Below are 20,487 nucleotides of genomic sequence, written 5' to 3'. Positions count from 1 at the left end.
ATGCCTCCTTGCAGCATGCCTAAGGCACGTTCACGTAGATGAGCAGGGACCCTGGGCATCTTTCTTTTGGTGTTTTTCAGAGTCAGTAGAAAGGCCTCTGTAGTGTCCTAAGTTTTTATAACTGTGACCTTAATTGCCTACCGTCTGTAAGCTGTTAGTGTCTTAACGACTGTACCACAGGTGCATGTTCATTAATTGTTTATGGTTCATTGAACAAGCATGGGAAACAGTGTTTAAACCCTTTACAATGAAGATCTGTGAAGTTATTTGGATTTTTACGAATTATCTTTTAAAGGCAGGATCCTGAAAAAGGGACATTTCTTTTTTTGCTGAGTTTAGTATGTATAAACTGGAAGTGGAACCCTAAGTGTTGTTGTTCATTGGTTTACTCCAATTAGGGGAACAGTGGTAGGGTTATGGGAAAATAATAAAGTGAAATATATTTAAAAATATATATATTTTATATATACAGTACCAGTCAACATTTTGTACACACCTACTCATTGAAGGGTTTTTCTTTATATTGATTATTTTCTACATTGTAGAATAATAGTGAAGACATCAAAACTATGAAATAAAACATATGGAATCATGTAGTAACCAAAAATCAAAGTAGCCACCCTTTGCCTTGATGGCAGCTTTGCACACTCTTGGCATTCTTTCAATCAGCTCAACTCTGCGGTCCAAATCATCCCAAACCATCTCAATTGGGTTGAGGTTGGGTGATTGTGGAGGCCAGGTCAGCTGATGCAGCACTCCATCACTCTCCTTCTTGGTCAAATAACCCTTACCCAGCCTGGAGGTGTTTTGGGTCATTGTCCTGTTGAAAAACAAATTATAGTCCCACTAAGTGCAAACCAGATGGGATGGCGTATCGCTGCAGAATGCTGTGGTAGCCATGCTGGTTAAGTGTGCCATGAATTCTAAATAAATCACACACAGTGTCACCAGCAAAGCACCCCACACACCAGCACACCTCCTCCTCCATGCTTCATGGTGGGAACCACACATTCGGAGATCATCTGTTCACCTACTCTGTGTCTCACAAAGACACAAAAATCTCAAATTTGGACTCATTCCAAAAGGACAGATTTCCACCGGTCTAACGTCCATAGCTCGTGTTTCTTGGCCCAAGTAAGTCTCTTCTTACTATTGGTGTCCTTTAGTAGTGGTTTCTTTGCAGCTATTCCACCATGAAGGCCTGGCTTACTGGTGCTCTTCCATGCCGTCCCTTGGAGGGGTGCGTCACTTGAGATGTTTGAGTCTCTGATGTGATCTTCCTGTTCGGGATGACACCCCCCTCGGGTTTGTGACGTGGGGGAGATCTTCGTGGGCTATACTCAGCCTTGTCTCAGGGTAGTAAGTTGGTGGTTGAAGATATCCCTCTAGAGTGTGGTGGCTGTGCTTTGGCAAAGTGGGTGGGGTTATGTCCTGCCTGGTTAGCCCTGTCCAGGGGTATAGTAGGACGGGGCCATAGTGTCTCCTGACCCCTCCTGTCTCAGCCTCCAGTAATTATGCTGCAATAGTTTGTGTCGGGGCATAGGGTCAGTCTGTTATATCTGGAGTATTTCTCCTGTCTTATCCGGTGTCCTGTGTGATTTTAAGTATGCTCCCTCTAATTCTCCCTCTGATGACTCCTTGCTGTCCCCAGGCCACCTGGCCATGCTGCTGCTCCAGTTTCAACTGTTCTGTCGGCGACTATGGAACCCTAACCTGTTCATCGGAAGTGCTACATTGTCCCGGACCTGCTGTTTTCGACTCTCTCTACAGCACCTGCTGTCTCTAACTCTGAATGATCGGCTATGAAAAGCCAACTGACATTTACTCCTGAGGTGCTGACCTGCTGCACCCTCTACAACCACTGTGATTATTATTATTTGACCCTGCTGGTCTTCTATGAACATTTGAGCCATGTACTGTTATAATCTCCACCCGGCACAGCCAGAAGAGAACTGGCCACCCCTCAGATGCAGGTCCCAGAGCGTACCACTACACTCACTACACTCACACCTGCTTTGCTTTCATGTTGTCAAACAACAGCCATTCAACAGCCATTTCACAAAGTACAGTTTACACCAGACCTGGGTTCAAATACTGTTTGAAATAATTTCACAATACTTTATATATATATATATATATATATATATATATATAGTGCTTGATTGACCTTGGCTTAATTGGACTGATAGAATAGTCCCAAAACTGCAAAATCTGCCAATCTGGTACTCCAAGTATTTAAAGATTTCAAATAGTATTTGAACCCATGTCTGGTTTGCAGTGCAACACAATACAGCATAGTCCATTACATTATGAGACATATATATAGTAGATCAGGGTGTCCAAAGTACAAAAGTTCAGACTGAATCATCAAAAGAAAGAGAGAACCTGGTTGCCCCTAACTGACCCCTATGTCTCTTGCATTTGATGCTTCCTGTTTTCAAGCAATGTGAACAGAAACAAGGAGATTGAGATCTTGAGACCATGATTCCTTTATTATTTGTGAGATAGTGCTCAGCTTTTTCATATTGTCGGCTCAGGGATTCAAATTAGCAACCTTTTGGTTACTGGCCCAACGCTGTAACCTGCTAGGCTGACTGCCACCCCTGATTGGAGAGGGTTTCTGAGGTGTGTGTGTGCTAAGGCCTTGTAGGGGTCAGAGCTCTCCGCCAGCCAGTTATGACCTCTTCACTGGGGGGTCAGGAGCATGCGTGTGCATGTGTGTTTTGCTCTCCCCTCTCCAATCAGTTTTCAATTGCCACACAGGCACCTCAGACCTAGCAAAAATACATTTCCTGGGAAACATTATGTAGTCATACATTTCCTGGGAAACATTAAGTAGCCATTTTGAGTCAACATCAATGTCAGATTCACCTCTGGGGGGTCCTGAGTGTGTGTGTGACCGCAGCCTGCGGCATGGTCTGACACACACACACACTGCTGAGAAACCATGCAGAGAGATCATCAATAACAACACACACACGCAGGCAGGGAGGCACAGACGAAAGCACACACACACTTTATTACTTCATTTGGATCCAAAATGTACCATTGTGAGTAAGCTTGAGTAAGCTTCAGTAAGCTTTTTTGAGACTAGCAAACATAGACTACACACACACAAACAACCCATCCCACCCATAATCATTCTCCCATCCCACCAATAATCATTCTCCCCTCTCTCCCTCATCCCCCTCTCCCCTCCCTCAGTCACACCAAGGAACACATTTTTGTGTGATGATGACAATATTCAGGAAACTGATGCAACACAGACAGAAAAACAAACAACCAGAAATGTTTATAGACATACGTAATGGTTAGTACCAGGATAGATGCGCACACACACACACACACACACACACACACACACACACCACACACACACACACACACACACACACACACACACACACAGTAGCTATAATAGCGGTTGAATGAAGATTGGGGCTCCCATGCCTATGCTCTTTCATAAACAAATGCAGCCCACACACATACACACACACACACTGTACATTTCCGAGAATAACCAATTCATTAATTCGTGACCACACAGGTCATAGTACTACAAACACAGTTACTATAGGCACCTCATGATGTGTACAAACATATGATTACACAAAATTAACCAAATATCTCCTCTTTCCATCTCCTCTCTGTTCCTCTCTTTCTTTTACAGGCAGTCCAATCCCCCTGTAGGGGAATAACATTATTTGCAAGAGCAACAATAAACAATGAGTGGAAATTCCCATTCCATCTCCTAACATTCTATTGTTGGCAAAATGGCTTTGCATGTTGACAGTGTTGCTCTCCCACCCCTAAACATATCTCTATGGATTATTCCACCTGTGGGGTCTCCTATGTCCCCCACTGGGTGTATACCATCATCATAAGTGAGGGGTGTGGAGGCGAACAAGTTGCTTAACGATAACTGGATTACTGGCCCTGGATAATGACTATTTGGGGACCCTAATGCCATAAATGACTTATGTGAAAAACTATGGGGTAGGGGGTTGGGTGTGTGTTTCTAGTGTGTGTACACAAAGTGGGGCAGAGGCTGGCTGGGGGGTTAGAGGGGGGTTGGTATTTTTTGCCTTAGCACAGCTCTACCAGACCCGGCCCATCACAGCACAGCTCAACCAGACCCGGCCCATCACAGCAGAGCTCTACCAGACACGGCCCATCACAGCACAGCTCAACCAGACCCGGCCATCACAGCAGAGCTCTACCAGACACGGCCCATCACAGCACAGCTCAACCAGACCAGACCTGGCCCATCACAGCACAGTTCTACCAGATCAGGCCCACCTCAACTCAGCCCAGCTCTATACAGCACCGACCACTACCCTAGGGTCTATCAAAACACTGTCGAGGGTAGTGCACCACATCATGCAGCCCACACCATGTATCATTCACATCATCAGCCCTCATATGCTGAGAGTTTGGAGCATCTGCAGCCACACTGCCCTCCACAGCACCCTCCTCCTCATTCCCCCCACAACCGCCCTCCCAGGCTAGTTTTGGTTAACTTTCTTACTCCCATCCCAGGACAGGCCAAAGTGGTGGGGATAGGCAAGAACACATTCCACACGCTGACCCTCAACACAGGGGTCCCTCATGGATGCGTGCTTAGTCCCCTCCTGTACTCCCTGTTCACCCACGACTATGTGGCCAAGCACAACTCCAACACTATCATTAAGTTTGCCAATGGTAGGCCCGATCACCGAGGACGATGGACAGCATGTAGGGAGGTGGTCAGAGACCTGGCAGTGTGGTGCCAAGACAACAACCTCTCCCTCAACGTGAGCAAGACAAAGAAGCAGATCGTAGACTACAGAAAAAAGAGGGCAGAGCACGCCGCATTCACAACGATGGGGCTGTAATGAAGCTGGTCAAGAGCTTCAAATTGGTGTCCACATCACTAAGGACCTATCATGGTCCAAACACACCAAGGCAGTCATGAAGAGGGCACGACAATGCCTTTTCAGGAGGCTGAAAAGATTTGTCACGGGACCTCAGAGCCTCAAAAAAATCTAAAGATGCATTATCAAGAGCATTCTGACTGGTTGCATCACAGTTTGGTATGGCAACTGCTCGGCATCCATCCTCAATGTGCTACAGAGGGTAGTGCGTATGGCCCAGTACATCACTGGGGCCAAGCTTCCTGCCATCCAGGACAGAGGAAGGCCCTAAAAATTGTCAAAGACTCCGGCCACCCAAGTCCAAGATGTTCTTTCTGCTACTGTACGGCAAACGGTACTGGAGCGCCAAGTCTGAGGGAAAAAAACCTCAACAGCTTAACAGCTTCTTCAAATTCCTTGGTGTCCACATCACTAAGGACCTATCAAGGGCCATAAGACTGCTGAACCGTTAAAACTTCTTTGTAATCGGTGGAAACGGGACGGTTGAGCTAATGTAGGTTATGCGATTAACATGAGGTTGTAAGTAACAAGAAAATTTCCCAGGACATCTGATATTGGCAGAAAGCTTATATTCTTGTTAATCTAACTGCACTGTCCAATTTACAGTAGCTATTACAGTGAAAGAATACCATGCTATTGTTTGAGGAGAGTGCACAATTTTGAACATGAAAAGTTATTAATAAACAAATGAGGCACATTTGGGCAGTCTTGATACAAAAATTTGAACAGAAATGCAATGGTTCATTGGATCAGTCTAAAACGTTGCACCTACACTGTTGCCATCTAGTGGCCAAAATCTAATTTGTACCTGGGCTGGAATACTACATTAGGGCCTTTCTCTTGCATTTCAAAAATTGTATAAATTGTTTTTTCTTTGTATTATCTTTTACCAGATCTATTGTGTTATATTCTCCTACTTACTTAGTGTATTCGGAAATAATTCATACACCTTCCCTTTTCCATATTTTGTTACATTACAGCCTTATTCTAAAATGGATTTGAAAAAAATTCTCAATAAACACACAGTACCCCATAATGACAAAGCGATAACATGTTTGATATTTTTTTTGCTAATTTGTAAAAAAATGTAAAACAGAAATACTTATTTACATTTACAAGTATTCAGACTCTTTGCTATGAGACTCGAATTTGAGGTGCATCCTGTTTCCATTGATCATCCTTGAGATGTTTCTACAACTTTATTGGAGTCCACCTGTGGTAAATTCAATTGATTGGACATGATTTGGAAAGGCACCCACCTGCCAATTTAAGGTCCCACAGTTGACATTGCATTTCAGAGCAAAGACCAAGCCACAAAGTTGAAGGAATTGTCTACCGAGACAGGATTGTGTTGAGGCACAGATCTGGAGAAAGGTACCAACACATTTCTGCAGCATTGAATGTCCCCAAGAACACAGTGGCCTCCATCATTCTTAAATGGAAGAAGTTTGGAACCACCAAGATTCTTCCTAGAGCTGGCCGCCCGGACAAACTGAGCAATCGGTTGAAAAGGGCCTTGGTCAGGAAGGCGACCAAAAACCCAATGATCACTCTGACAGATGTCCAGAGTTCCTCTGTGGAGATGGGAGAACCTTCCAGAATGACAACCTTCTCTGCAGCACTCCACTAATCAGGCCTTTATTTTTGGAGAGACCAGATGGAAGCCAATCCTCAGTCAAAGGCACATGACAGCCCACTTGGAGTTTGCCAAAGGGCACCTAAAGGACTCTGTGTCACGCGGAGCGGAACAGGTGAACCCAAAACAAGACTCAGACGAGGAGACTGGGATGAGATAACCAAGGTATTTATTGAAACACAGGGGGAAGATGGGGTGCAGGCCAGGGGAAGCTCGGGCGGATTGCGGGAAGCCAGGTGCAGAGGCTAAGGCTGGAGCGAGGGGAGTTGGGACTAGGTAAGCAGGTCCGGAGAGGAATACAAGGACGCAGTGGAGTGGGGGGTCCAGGACAGAGTAGCAGGACTGACGAGACGTGGGACTGGAGACATGGGCCAAAGTCAGAGCGGGCAGAACTGTAGCAGAGAGGAAAACAGCATCAGGAAAGGGAAAACAGGCATAACACGAAAACAAGATCTAAGCAGGAACAAATGGCAAAAAACGCAGACTGACTGAGCAGAGGTTACGATCTGGCAGCGTGGAAGTGGCAGAGCTGAGTATTTGTAAAGGTCTTGATTATGGAACAGGTTGCAGCTGGTGGGGATCTGCTCTGCCTCCAGCACACCTGTCCCCCCCCCCCCCACACACACACACACGCACACACGCATAGAGGAAGAGGGAGATAGCACTGGAGGAGTGGCGGCAGGTTAGGGAGACACAGAATGAGAAGTAGAGGGCGTGGCAGGAGCAGATGTAACAGTACCCCTCCCTCTACGGACACCACCTGGCACCCGACCAGGCTTATCTGGGAGGGGTCCAGAATATGATGGTGGGGAACCCAGCAGCGCTCCTCAGGCCCGTATCCTTCCAAGTCCACCAGGTATCCCCCACAACTGCTGAGCCACCTCCCTTTGCTGGTCGCAGGGAAAAAGTGGAGATGAAGTGAACAACCTGGCCACAGTAAAGGCAGCTCCTAATGCTGATTCGCCGCTGCCTCTCCTCGGGTGAGAGACGGGCCCGGCCGAGCTGCAAGGGTTCAGGAAGAGACTTAGGAGGGAGGCAGTCGGAGGAGGACCAAGCAAAGAAGCAGATGTAGTGATGGGGCATGCAACCCTACCTGCCCTCTCATGGAGACACTCACGAAGACGGTTGTTGATGCGTATGGTGAGGGAGATGAGCTCCTTGAGTCCATCCGGCTCTTCCCTGGACACCAACTCATCCTTGATGGTCTTACTGAGAGCTTGCTGAAATGCTCCCTGAAGGGCCTCCTCATTCCAGGCACTCTCAGTGGTGAGGGTGCGAAACTCGATTGCGATCTCAGCGACACTATGGGAGCCTTGACGGAGGGACAGGAGTCGTTTAGCGGCTTCCCTACCCCAGACAGGGTGGTCGAAGACTCTCCTCATCTCGTAGGAGTGGGGGACTGTCTCTCCCATACTGCAGTGGCCCAGGAAAGCGTTGCTCCATGGAGGCTGCCAATCAGGAAGGAAATCTTGGCCCATTCGCTAGCATAGGCATAGGGCTGTTGCTCGTATACTAGTGAACATTGTACCAAAAAGGCTTTGCAAGCTCCGAGGTTGCAATCATAACGCTCGGGGGCGGAACAAATGGCTCACGGGCAGAGGAGAGGGACTCAGGGCTGGTTGCGGGGGAAGGGGAGTTGCAGGAAGTCAGGTGCAGAGGCTAAGGCTGAGCGAGGGGATTTGGGACTGGGTAAGGCAGGTCCGGAGAGGAATACAAGAACACAGTGGAGTGGGGGGGTTCAAGACAGAGTAGCAGGACTGGGACTGGAGACAGTGGCCAAAGTCAGAGCGGGCAGAACTGTAGCGGAGAGGAAAACATCGTCAGGCAAGGGAAAACAGGCATAACACAAAAACAGGATCTAAGCCGGAACAAATGGCTAAAAAATGCAGACTGACTGAGCAGAGGTTACGATCTGGCAGTGTGGAAGTGGCAGTGCTGAGTATTTGTAAAGGTCTTGATTATGGAACAGGTTGCAGCTGGTGGGGATCTGCTCTGCCTCCAGCACACCTGCCCCCCCCCCCACACACACAGAGAGGAAGAGGGAGAGAGCACTGCGGGAGTGGAGGCAGGTTAGGGAAACACAGGATGAGAAGTAGAGGGTGTGGCAAGAGCAGATGTAACACTCAGACCATGAGAAACAAGATTCTCTGGTCTGATGAAACCAAGATTGAACTCTTTGGCTTGAATGCGTCACCTCTGGAGAAAACCTGGCACCATCCCTCCGGTGAAGCATGGTGGTGACAGCATCATGCTGTGGGGATGTTTTTCAGCGGCAGGGATTGGGAGACTAGTCGGGATTGAGGGAAAATGAACGGAGCAAAGTACAGAGAGATCCTTGCTGAAAACCTGCTCCAGAGCGCATCCTCAGACTGGGGCGAAGGTTCACCTTCCAACAGGACAATGACCTTAAGCACATAGCCAATATAACACAAGAGTGGCTTCGGGACAAGTCTCTGAATGTCCTTGAGTGCTCAGCCAGAGGCCGGACTTTAACCCGATCGAACATCTTTGGAGAGACCTGAAATTAGCTGTGCAGCGACGCTCCCCATCCACCAGAATGGAGCATTGGCAGTCCCCTGCAGCAGTTCCACTCCTTTGGCAGAAGCTTCATCTGGGTGGACTGAGCTCTGCCAACACTGCTCTCCCAGTTCCCGCCCCAGTCCCTGCATCCAGCAACTTGAGGGAGGTCTGTCAAATACTCAGTCTGCTCTGCTCTCATGTGGTTGGCCAGTGACCTTGGCAAAGTCTCAGCTCACTCACCAAATAGCTGCAGCTGACCCTATGCCGGTTAGCGCTTATGGGAATACGAAAAATTAGGGATACGAAAAAGAAAAATACCAATCTTCATTTAATTAAGAAGATAACTTTAAAAAATGTTTCTCCTCAAGGGTTTTTACATGACATGTTCTACTCTGATTTAGCCACTGTCTCCTGTATTCCTGACCCTGAGTTGGCACTAGAAAATGTATCACCCATATTTAGTTCTCTCACGTCACCCCGCTCCTCCGCTCTCTCCACTGGCTTCCAGTTGAAGCTCGCATCCGCTACAAGACCATGGTGATTGCCTACGGAGCTGTGAAGGGAACGGCACCTCCATATCTTCAGGCTCTGATCAGGCCCTACACCCAAACAAGGGCACTGCGTTCATCCACCTCTGGCCTGCTGGCCCCCCTACCTCTGAGGAAGCACAGTTCCCGCTCAGCCCAGTCAAAACTGTTCGCTGCTCTGGCACCCCAATGGTGGAACAAGCTCCCTCACGACGCCAGGACAGCGGAGTCAATCACCACCTTCCGGAGACACCTGAAACACCACCTCTTTTTAAGGAATACCTAGGATAGGATAAAGTAATCCTTCTAACCCCCCACCCCTTAAAAGATTTAGATGCACTATTGTAAAGTGGTTGTTCCACTGGATATCATAAGGTGAATGCACCAATTTGTAAGTCGCTCTGGATAAGAGCGTCTGCTAAATGACTTAAATGTAATGTAAATGTAAATGTATTTCTCTGGCAGAAAAACACGGCCCTTTTATAAATTCAGAGTTAAAAATACATCTAACCCTTGGTTTTCATCAGAGCTATCTGAGCTCATTCAGATGAGAAATCAGGACTCTCTAAACTCTTTCTCTAACTGCTGGTGATCTTTCTAAATTTGGGAATGCATGAAAGCATAGAAATTCCTCTTCTTCCCTGCCTAAGCAAGTTCTGTCTGACTCTGGCATCAGAAGTGAGGAGAATGGGAAAAGTGATGCTTTTCATCATAATTTTATCTCGGCAGGCTTTTTATTTGAGAGAAACAGTGGTTTCATTGACCGTAGTCAGTCAATCAACTGCTCTTCCATCTGCCAGCCTGTAGCTGACTCGATGGTTAACCCATCAACTTCAAGTGAATCTTTGTTTTCATTTCAACAATTTACTATCTGTGATGTGCTAGATGAGATTTATGTGATGTGCTTGCTTAAGATTTATGTAAAAAAAAATCCACTGGAGCTGACATGCTTGATCCATTTTTGCTGTTGATACATTGCTATGTTTTCATTTATTTACAAAAATACCCACTATACCTAACATCATAACTAACTTTATACATACGAGTTATCACAGACAGTCTCAGGGATGGCTAACTCTGGAAATTCCTTAGGTCTCTAGTGAGTTAGGTAAATCCGATTTTAGTTTTCTTGCACCTTATTTGTGGAACAATCTTGAAAATGTTCTTAAATTTGATGTTTTGGTGCCTGTAGGGAAGTTCAGAAAGCTAATTGAGGACCTTTTTTACTGATGACCGTGTTTTTCTTTCTGCTTCCATTTTGTATTTATATACAGTGCAGTCGGAAAGTATTCAGACCCCTTACTTTCTCCACATTTTGTTATGTTACAACCTTATTCTAAAATTGATTAAATTACCTTTTTTGCTCATCAATCTACACACAATCCCCCATAATGACAAAGTGAAAACAGGTTTTTAGACATTTTTGCACATTTATTAAAAATAAAAAAACATTAGTATTCAGACCCTTTGCTATGAGACTCGAAATGGAGCTCAGGTGCATCTTGTTTACATTGATCATCCTTGAGATGTCTCTACAACTTGATTGGAGTCTACATGTGGTAAATTCAATTGATTGGACATGTTTTGGAAAGACACACACCTGTCTATATAAGGTCCCACAGTTAACAGTGCATGTAAGAGTAAAAAGCAAGCCATGAGGTCGAAGGAATTGTCCACAGAGCTCTGAGACAGGATTGTGTCGAGGTACAGATCTGGGGAAAGGTACCAAAAAATGTCTGTAGCATTGAAGGTCCCCAAGAACACATTCTTAAATGGACGAAGTTTGAACCTTCAATGCTGGACCTGAAAGTAGCTGTGCAGCGACAGTCCCCATCCAACCTGACAGAGCTTGAGAGGATCTGCAGAGAAGAATGGGAGAAACTTCCAAAATACAGGTGTCAAGCTTGTAAAGTCATACCCAAGCAGACTTAAAGCTGTAATCGCTGCCAAAGGTGCTTCAACACTGAGTAAAGGGTCTGAATACTTACTGTATGTAAATGTGATATTTTAGTATTTTCTTTTTAATACATTTACAAAAATGTCTAAAACCTGTTTTGGCTTGGTCATTATGGGGTGTGTAGATTGATGAGGTAAAAAAAGATTTCATACATTTTACAATAATACTGTCATGTAACAAAATGTGGAAAACGTAAAGGGGGCTAAATACTTTCCGAATGCACTGTGCATATAGTATATATACAGTACCAGTCAAAAGTTTGGACACACCTACTCATTCAAGGGTTTTTCTTTATTTTTACTATTTTCTACATTATAGAATAATAGTGAAGACATCAAAACTATGAAATAACACATATGGAATCATGAAGTAACCAAAGAAGTGTTAAACAAATCAAAATAGATTTTAGATTCTTCAAAGTAGCCACCCTTTGCCTTGATGACAGCTTTGCACACTCTTGGTATTCTCTCAACCAGCTTCACCTGGAATGCTTTTCCAAAACTCTGGAAGGAGTTCCCACATATGCTCAGCACTTGTTGGCTGCTTTGCCTTCACTCTGCGGTCCAACTCATCCCAAACCATCTCAATTGGGTTGAGGTTGGGTGATTGTGGAGGCCAGGTCATCTGATGTAGCACTCAATCACTCTCCTTCTTGGTCATAGCCCATAAACAGCCTGGAGGTGTGTTGGGTCATTTTCCTGTTGAAAAACAAATGATAGTCCCACTAAACGCAAACCAGATGGGATGGCGTTTCGCTGCAGAATGCTGTGGTAGCCATGCTGGTTAAGTGTGCCTTGAATTCTAAATAAATCACTGACAGTGTCACCAGCAAACACCCCCACACCATCACACCTCCTCCTCCATGCTTCATGGTGGGAACTACACATGCAGAGATCATCCATTCATCTACTCTGTGTCTCACAAAGACACAGCGGATGGAACCAAAAATCTCACATTTGGACTCATCAAAACAAAGGACAGATTTCTGCTGTTCTAATGTCCATTGCTCATGTTTTTTGGCCTAAGCAAGTCTCTTCTTCTTATTGGTGTCCTTTAGTAGTGGTTTCTTTGCAGCAATTCAATCATGAAGGTCTGATTCACGCAGTCTGCTCTGAACAGTTGATGTTGAGATGTGTCTGTTACCTGAACTCTGTGAAGCATTTATTTGGGCTGCAATATCCGAGGGTGGTATCTCTAATGAACTCATCCTCTTCAGCAGAGGAAACTCAGGGTCGTCCTTTCCTGTGGCGGTCCTCATGAGAGCCAGTTTCATCATAGCACTTGATGGTTTTTGCGACTGCACTAGAAGAAACTTTAAAGGTTTTTGAAATGTTCTGGATTGACTGTGTGGTGGAATTATTGTAATCAAAAGGAGAGACTTTTAGATTTCTTGAAAACAATCAATCTTTATTATTTTACTGCAGTAATGGAGCTTGTCGGTAATCACCCATGGAGGTGATCAATGAGAACTCAACGAGCTGGTTTGAGCCACAGCATTTTATAGCAAAGTCCATCCTCCTTCAATCTACATGACAAACAACAGATGTATGGAATGGGTCACAAGGTTAAAATGTGTATGAAATATACTTATAATTCACAGCAGACAGTATCTGCTGTTAAAAACTGTCCTCATTGTGTAGAGACCAGCGTCTGGCCCCACAACTCCATACTGGAGCCATCTCCCCGTGGTACCCTAGTACAGAAACATTAACTCATGCTCTGGAATGCGGTATCACCCAAAGACATCGTAAATCTCCTGTCAGTGTTAAATCTCCCAGAGGCCCCCTTTCAGTTCACACAGACACAATAGAGTTATAAGAACCTTTAACCCATAATCTTGCAATTGTTCTCTCACAACTGACATTCATGTCTTAAAGTAATGATGGACTGTTGTTTCTTTTTGCTTATTTGAGCTGTTCTTTCTATAGTATGGACTTGGTATTTTACCAAATAGGGCTATCTTCTGTATACCACCCCTACTGTGACGTTGGTATGAAGAGATTCGGGAGACAGGCGCAGGAATACGTTTTTTAATTTTTTATTAAGCCCAAATTATGGCGTGCCGTGTAAAGGCACGGGGACGAAGACCAAACAAGAACGCAACAAAACACAGGGTAGAAACCCAAAACAAAAGAGCGAGGAGTACCTTGAATAAATAACACACGCGCACAATGATTAACACACGGGACGAGACCCGTAATCATCTGCGCAATCCACAATGACACGAAAGCCAAAACACACAGCACAGGTACTCACACGCACCAACGGACATTGCAACAATAATCGACAGCACCATGGTGAACAAAGGGCACGTATATACAAATACAATCAGTGGGAACAGGGGCCAGGTGTGCACAATGAAAGTTCCAGAAGGATCCATGACACATACCTTGTCACAAGCACATGAAGAAGGAAAGAAATTCCACAAATGAACTTTTAACAAGGCACACCTGTTAACCTGTTGGGGCTAGGGGGCAGTATTTGCACGGCCGGATAAAAAACGTACCCGATTTAATCTGGTTACTACTCCTGCCCAGAAACTAGAATATGCATATAATTAGTTGATTTGGATAGAAACACTCTAAAGTTTCTAAAACTGTTTGAATGGTGTCTGTGAGTATAACAGAACTCATATGGCAGGCCAAAACCTGAGAAGATTCCATACAGGAAGTGCCCTGTCTGACAATTTATTGTCCTTCTGTAGCCTCTCTATCAAAAATACAGCATCTGTGCTGTAACGTGACATTTTCTAAGGCTTCCATTGGCTCTCAGAAGGCGCCAGAAAGTGTAATGAGATGTCTGCAGACTCTGGGCAAAGAACAGCAGCAGAGTTTGTTACTGGCCTGCCTGAGGACAGTGACACTGGAGATGCGCGTTCATGTGAATTCTTCATTTTGTTCGTTCAGTCTTTGAATGAATACAACGTCGCCCGGTTGGAATATTATCACTATTTTACAAGAAAAATCGCATAAAAATTGATTTTAAACAGCGTTTGACATGCTTCGAAGTACGGTAATGGAATATTTTGAATTTTTTTGTCACGAAATGTGCTTGCGCGTCACCCTTCGGATTGTGACCTGAACACACGAACAAAACGGAGCTATTTCAATATAACTATGGGTTATTTTGAACCAAAACAACATTTGTTGTTGAAGTAGAAGTCCTGGGAGTGCATTCTGACGAAGACCAGCAAAGGTAATCCAATTTTTCTTATAGTAAATCTGAGTTTGGTGAGGGCCAAACTTGGTGGGTGTCAAATTAGCTAGCCATGATGGCCGGGCTATGTACTCAGAATATTGCAAAATGTGCTTTCGCCGAAAAGCTATTTTAAAATCTGACACCGCGATTGCATAAAGGAGTTCTGTATCTATAATTCTTAAAATAATTGGTATGTATTTTGTGAACGTTAATCGTGAGTAATTAAGTAAATTCACCGGAAGTTTGCGGTGTGTATGCTAGTTGCTAGTTCTGAACATCACATGCTAATGTAAAAAGCTGGTTTTTGATATAAATATGAACTTGATTGAACAAAACATGCATGTATTGTATAACATAATGTCCTAGGAGTGTCATCTGATTAAGATCAAAGGTTAGTGCTGCATTTAGCTGTGTTTTTGGTTTTTGTGACATATATGCTTGCTTGAAAAATGGCTGTGTGGTTATTTCTGGCTATGTACTCTCCTAACATAATCTAATGTTTTGCTTTCGCTGTAAAGCCTTTTTGAAATCGGACAATGTGGTTAGATTAACGAGAGTCTTATCTTTCAAATGGTGTAAAATAGTCCTATGTTTGAGAACTTTGAATTATGACATTTTGTGGTTTTAAATTTGGCGCTCTGATGTGTCAAAAAACGATTTTGTCCCACCTACCCTAGAGAGGTTAATTGAAATGCATTCCAGGTGACTACCTCATGAAGCTGGTTGAGAGAATGCCAAGAGTGTGCAAGGCTGTCATCAAGGCAACGGGTGGCTACTTTGAAGAATGTAAAATCTAAAATATGTTTTGATTTGTTTAACACTTTTTTGGTTACTGCATGATTCCATGTGTTATTTCATAGTGTTGATGTCTTCGCTATTATTCTACAATGTAGAAAATAGTCAAAATAAAGAAAAACCCTGGAATGAGTAGGTGTGTCCAAAACTTTGACTGCTAGTGTATATATTTTTATATACATATATTACGCGTGAATTTTATGTAATTTATGTAATTCAGGGCTCATCCGTAAAAGAGACCTTGGTCTCAGTCCGACTCCCTGATTAAATAAAGTTAAAACATAAATAAAACACATTTTTTGTGTTTTGATACACAGATAACTGACAGCATGGTACGCATGGTGTCTTCTCCTCCCCCCCTTTTCCATCTCTCTTTCCCCTTACATAAGAGGGATCAATTACTGAAGGCCAGGCCCCTCTGGACCCAAATGTGTCTTTCTCTTTCTCCCCCCCATCCCTTCCTTCCTCTGCACTTACACTCTCTCCTCGCTCTACCCTCCCCTCTCTCGCCCACTGTTCACCACACACCATGCCCTCTCCAGGAGCCCCCAGTACCTTCCGCTCCATCCCTTGCAGCCTCTAACCTCCTGCTGCAGTACCAGCTGCACTAACGCTACCCCCTGACTATACCCCCTGCCCTGCCCTGCCCAGCATCTCAATAGTCTAAAGTGGCCTCCTCGTCTCTTCTCCTCTGCTTTATCTGCACGGAGATGAATATACAGGCTTGGGAGCGCAATATGTCGAAGAGAGTGTAGGTGTGAGTCCAAAGCCGGCATTCTCAACAGTCCTTAAATAGGATGGTTAATCTGGCTGTGTGGTTGATTGATTATTTTTATCCTTTTATTTAACCTTCATTTAACTAGGCAAATTCTTATTTACAATGACGGCCTAGGAACAATAGGTTAACTGCAATGTTCAGGGGGCAGAAGGACAGCTCAGGGATTTGATCTAGCAACCGTTCAGTTACTGGCCCAACACACTAACCACTAGGCTACCTGCCGCCCCAAAATGTATAGGCTCCCTCTGTGTTAGTGTTGTTACACAAAAAGCTTCCCTCCATCAACCCAGTTCATTGTTGAATAAAGGGTTGGGATTAAAAATGCTTTGTGGACCCTTTTATGACGCCCGTCAAGACAGGACGGGGAGCTGCCATTTGTTACATGTAGCAGGGATGTTAGAGCGTGTTGCTCAGGCCTATATAGTCCAGTATGAATAGAGTAAGCAATGACTAGTGAACTAACAAAAGAGGAACCTTTCATGTGGGAATTTGATGTAGCATGTGATTCAGTTGGTGCACAGAATTAACCTGTTAGTTGTTTGTTAAACTTGTTTGTAGAGGTTATAAAAGAGTTGAGAGAGAAAAAGAGAGACAGAACGAACAATCGACCATTGAGAGGCCTTACCTGCAATATGAGTATGAAGTAGTCAACTGCCTTCCCTCTCTGGTAGACATAGTGTTGAGGACAGCATTCGTCACTGTCATTAAACTTGATCTCCTGGATCACGTCTGGGTGTCTTAGAATCCTCAATAGAACCTTGTCTGAGATCTGGGACAGGCTGAACAACGTCACCTCTGGATGAGGCAGGAAGATAAATATATTGTACATACAATATGTAAGGTACTTTATGCATATATGAGATCTGGTATGGGCTGATTAACCTCTGGATGGGAGAGAGACATGCAGTATATTAGACATATATTATAGACACAGACATATATAAGGCTGTGGTTTATCACAGCTATACATTGAATTGAAATGATCCAATGATAAAGTAGTCCAACAATATGCTGCTTGTCTTTAGTGGTGATGACATGATGTCAGCAACATCACAGAGACATAAAGACAGAGAGAAAGAAGCGACAGAAAGAGAGGAAACAGGAGAATGACAGCATCAGAGAGTGGTGAGATAGACTGATATAGACACTGAAACAATCCCAGTAGTGACAAAAAGAAAAGACAACGAGACTTGTAGAGACAGACACAGACAGGCATGCTGTAACACTGCTCTGTCTGTTATTTTAGAGAAAGAGGTAACTACAACGGCATTCTCGCTCTAGCTGACAGCATGCTACAACAGACCACATGACTAGTGGTGCTGGCAACACTTTGTGTTACATAGATTACTACAAGTGAATCATTTATGTAATTACATTCAAATAGGTTTGAGAATGTTTCATTTTTACAATGAATGTTTAATACCTGCAGGAATTGAAACCATGACCTTGAGTTGTAACTGTATCTTACCAACTGAGAATAACATACTATATGGTGATTCTATAGTGCATGTGAGTGTTTTGCTTTGTATGGTGTGGTTGGGAGGTTGATTGCCCCAACATGTCATTATTTTGGTTGGTGGGCAGGGTCACACGTTCTAACCTGTAGTCAGGAAGCGGTGAGCGGCCAATAGCAGTTGAGGGGAGATCTTGACTTTGGATTCGCTCTCGCTCTGTTTGAAGGCAGAGAAGTTCCTCTTGTTCTTATTGGGTGCCACCTTTTTCCTGTTTCTGCTGTTGTCAGCTGGGAGGGAGAGAGACAACATAAAGGACAGGTCAGAATCAGAGATACATCCTTATGTCTTATATAAAACCAATAACAGCCTTTTCTAATACCCTTTTCACAGTATCCATCCTGAACCTTACTGAACCATACTGTGGTGACAATTCACATTGTCCCTTCCAGCATGGTGGATGCATAAGCAGGTGAGCAAAGTACAGCTCAGCTTTGTTTGGCTCAGTAGTGTGAAAAGGGTATAGCTTGTATCTATTATTTCAGTGCAAGTAATAAATGTGTTACAGGCTCATATGACATAAAAGCGAAGATGTAATAAATGTGTTATGAGTGTGTTACATTTTATAGACTCACTGTAGAGGTCAGACTCATCCAAGATCTCTGATTTGATGATCTCCTCGATGACGTCTTCCAGGGTGACCAATCCCAGCACCTCGTAGAACGGATCCCCCTCCCCCTCGTCATTCACCTTCTGAACAATAGCCAGGTGGGACTTACCTAGAGAGAGAGAGAGAGAGAGAGAGAATCAATATTACAGGCCAAAGTTAATGTCCATGGAATGTTAGAGCCATACATGACTTTGTCACTGCCTCCAGGACAGACTTCTAGTCACCAATATCCTTATTGAAATATCATTGTTAGCCTACGTTAATGCTAAGTTAATGCTAAAGGGCCAGTATGACTGCATTAAAACAACTACCCGCCCAGTCAATTTTACCATACACTCCTCTGCTTGCCCTGCTTTGATCGCTGACAAGATGTTGATGTGTATCCGTATCTGTCATTAAGACTGTAGCTGGACTTTGGCCATGGTCACTCTGTTACAGTACAGCAAACACATCCTAACACAGTGGTATTCAAGGTCGGGGTCCCGACACCTAGTGGGGTCGCGGGGGAACTGCAGTAGGGTCACCAAAATGTTTTAGGAACAAAAAATGTACAGTACAGATTATTGTATGGGTCAACATACAGACGTTTTGAGAAAGATAATTTGAAAGATACAATTTCATTGAGTAAATGTATTTATTAGTTTATTTTCATTTTGATACATACATTTCCATTAAAATGGGCAAAGATTGCTTTTTTTTGCAAAAAAAATACTTCTCAAGCAATAATTTTGTTAGGACTGTCTGGGAATGGTCTGAGTTAGGAGGGGAAAACTGAAACTGAGCTGTTATTGGCAGAGAGGTTTGTCACTCTCTTTGTTATTGGTCTATTAGCAAATCTACCACATGGTCATGTCACCATGAAAAACAGAAAAACTCCCGCAGACTTGCTTCCATTCAGCCACAAGAGCATTAGTGAGGTCGGGCACTGATGTTGGGCAATTAGGCCTGGCTCGCAGTCGGAGTTTCAATTCATCCCAAAGGTGTTCGATGGGGTTGAGGTCAAGGCTCTGTGCAGGCCAGTCAAGTTCTTCCACACTGATCTCGAAAAAACTATTTCTGTATGGACATCGCTTTGTGCACAGGGACATTGTCATGCTACAACAGGAAGGCCTTCCCCAAACTATTGCCACAAAGTTGGAAGCACATAGTCATCTAGAAAGTCATTGTATGCTGTAGCGTGAAGATTTCCCTTCACTGGAACTAAAGGGCCTAGCCCGAACCATGAAAAACAGCCCCAGACCTTTATTCCTCCTCCATCAAACGTTACAGTTGGCACTATGCAATGGGGCAGGTAGCGTTCGCCTGGACTGCCAGATGGTGAAGCGTGGTTCAGCACTCCAGGGAACGTGTTTCCACTGCTCCAGAGTCCAATGGCGACGAGTTTTACACCACTCCGGCCGATGCTTGGCATTGTGCATGGTGATCTTAGGCTTGTTTGCGGGTACTCGGCTATGGAAACCCATTTAATGAAGCTCGCAACGAACAGTTCTTGTGCTGACGTTGCTTCCAGAGACAGTTTGGAGCTTGGAAGTGAGTGTTGCAACCGAGGACAGACGATTTTTACGCGCTATGGGCTTCAGCACTCGGCGGTCCCGTTCTGTGAGCTTGTGTGGCCTACCACTTCACGGCTGAGCCGTTGTTGCTCCTAGACATTTCCACTTCACTTACAGTTTACCGGGGCAGCTCTAGCAGGGCAGAAATTTGACAAACTGACTTGTTGGAAAGGTGGCATCCTATGACAGTGCCATGTTGAAAGTCACTGAGCTCTTCAGTAAGGCCCTTCTACTGCCAATGTTTGTCTATGCATGGTTGTGTGCTCGATTTTATACACCTGCCAGCAACGCGTGTGGTTGAAATTGCCAAATCCACTCATTTGAAGGGGTGTTCACATACTTTTGTATATATAGCGTTTCAGGAAATAACACTGACCATGTTTTGTCACACTTTTACAGTGTTAATTTCATCAGCTGGTGTACAATATGATAAAAAAACACAGAAAAAACATAATTCTGACTGCACTTGGCCTTTAACTCATCAATATG

The 20,487-nt window shown here is 44.3% G+C and overlaps 1 protein-coding gene across 1 annotated transcript in view; it reads right to left on the bottom strand.

Moving 5' to 3' along the window:
- Window positions 1-20,487, bottom strand: part of LOC106584879 (metal transporter CNNM4) — a 58,303-nt gene that overhangs the window by 21,804 nt on the left and 16,012 nt on the right. Inside the window, exons 2-4 of the mRNA XM_014170484.2 lie at window positions 18,411-18,554; window positions 17,925-18,065; window positions 16,950-17,119 (exon numbers count right to left, since the gene is read on the bottom strand). Of these exons, the coding sequence (XP_014025959.2) occupies window positions 16,950-17,119; window positions 17,925-18,065; window positions 18,411-18,554 (455 nt within the window). The remainder of the gene's footprint in view (window positions 1-16,949; window positions 17,120-17,924; window positions 18,066-18,410; window positions 18,555-20,487) is intronic.

This window comes from Salmo salar, chromosome ssa24, assembly GCF_905237065.1.
Source record: "Salmo salar chromosome ssa24, Ssal_v3.1, whole genome shotgun sequence".
Classification (NCBI taxonomy): Eukaryota; Metazoa; Chordata; class Actinopteri; order Salmoniformes; family Salmonidae; genus Salmo; species Salmo salar.
This window is presented reverse-complemented; position numbering and strand designations above follow the sequence as displayed.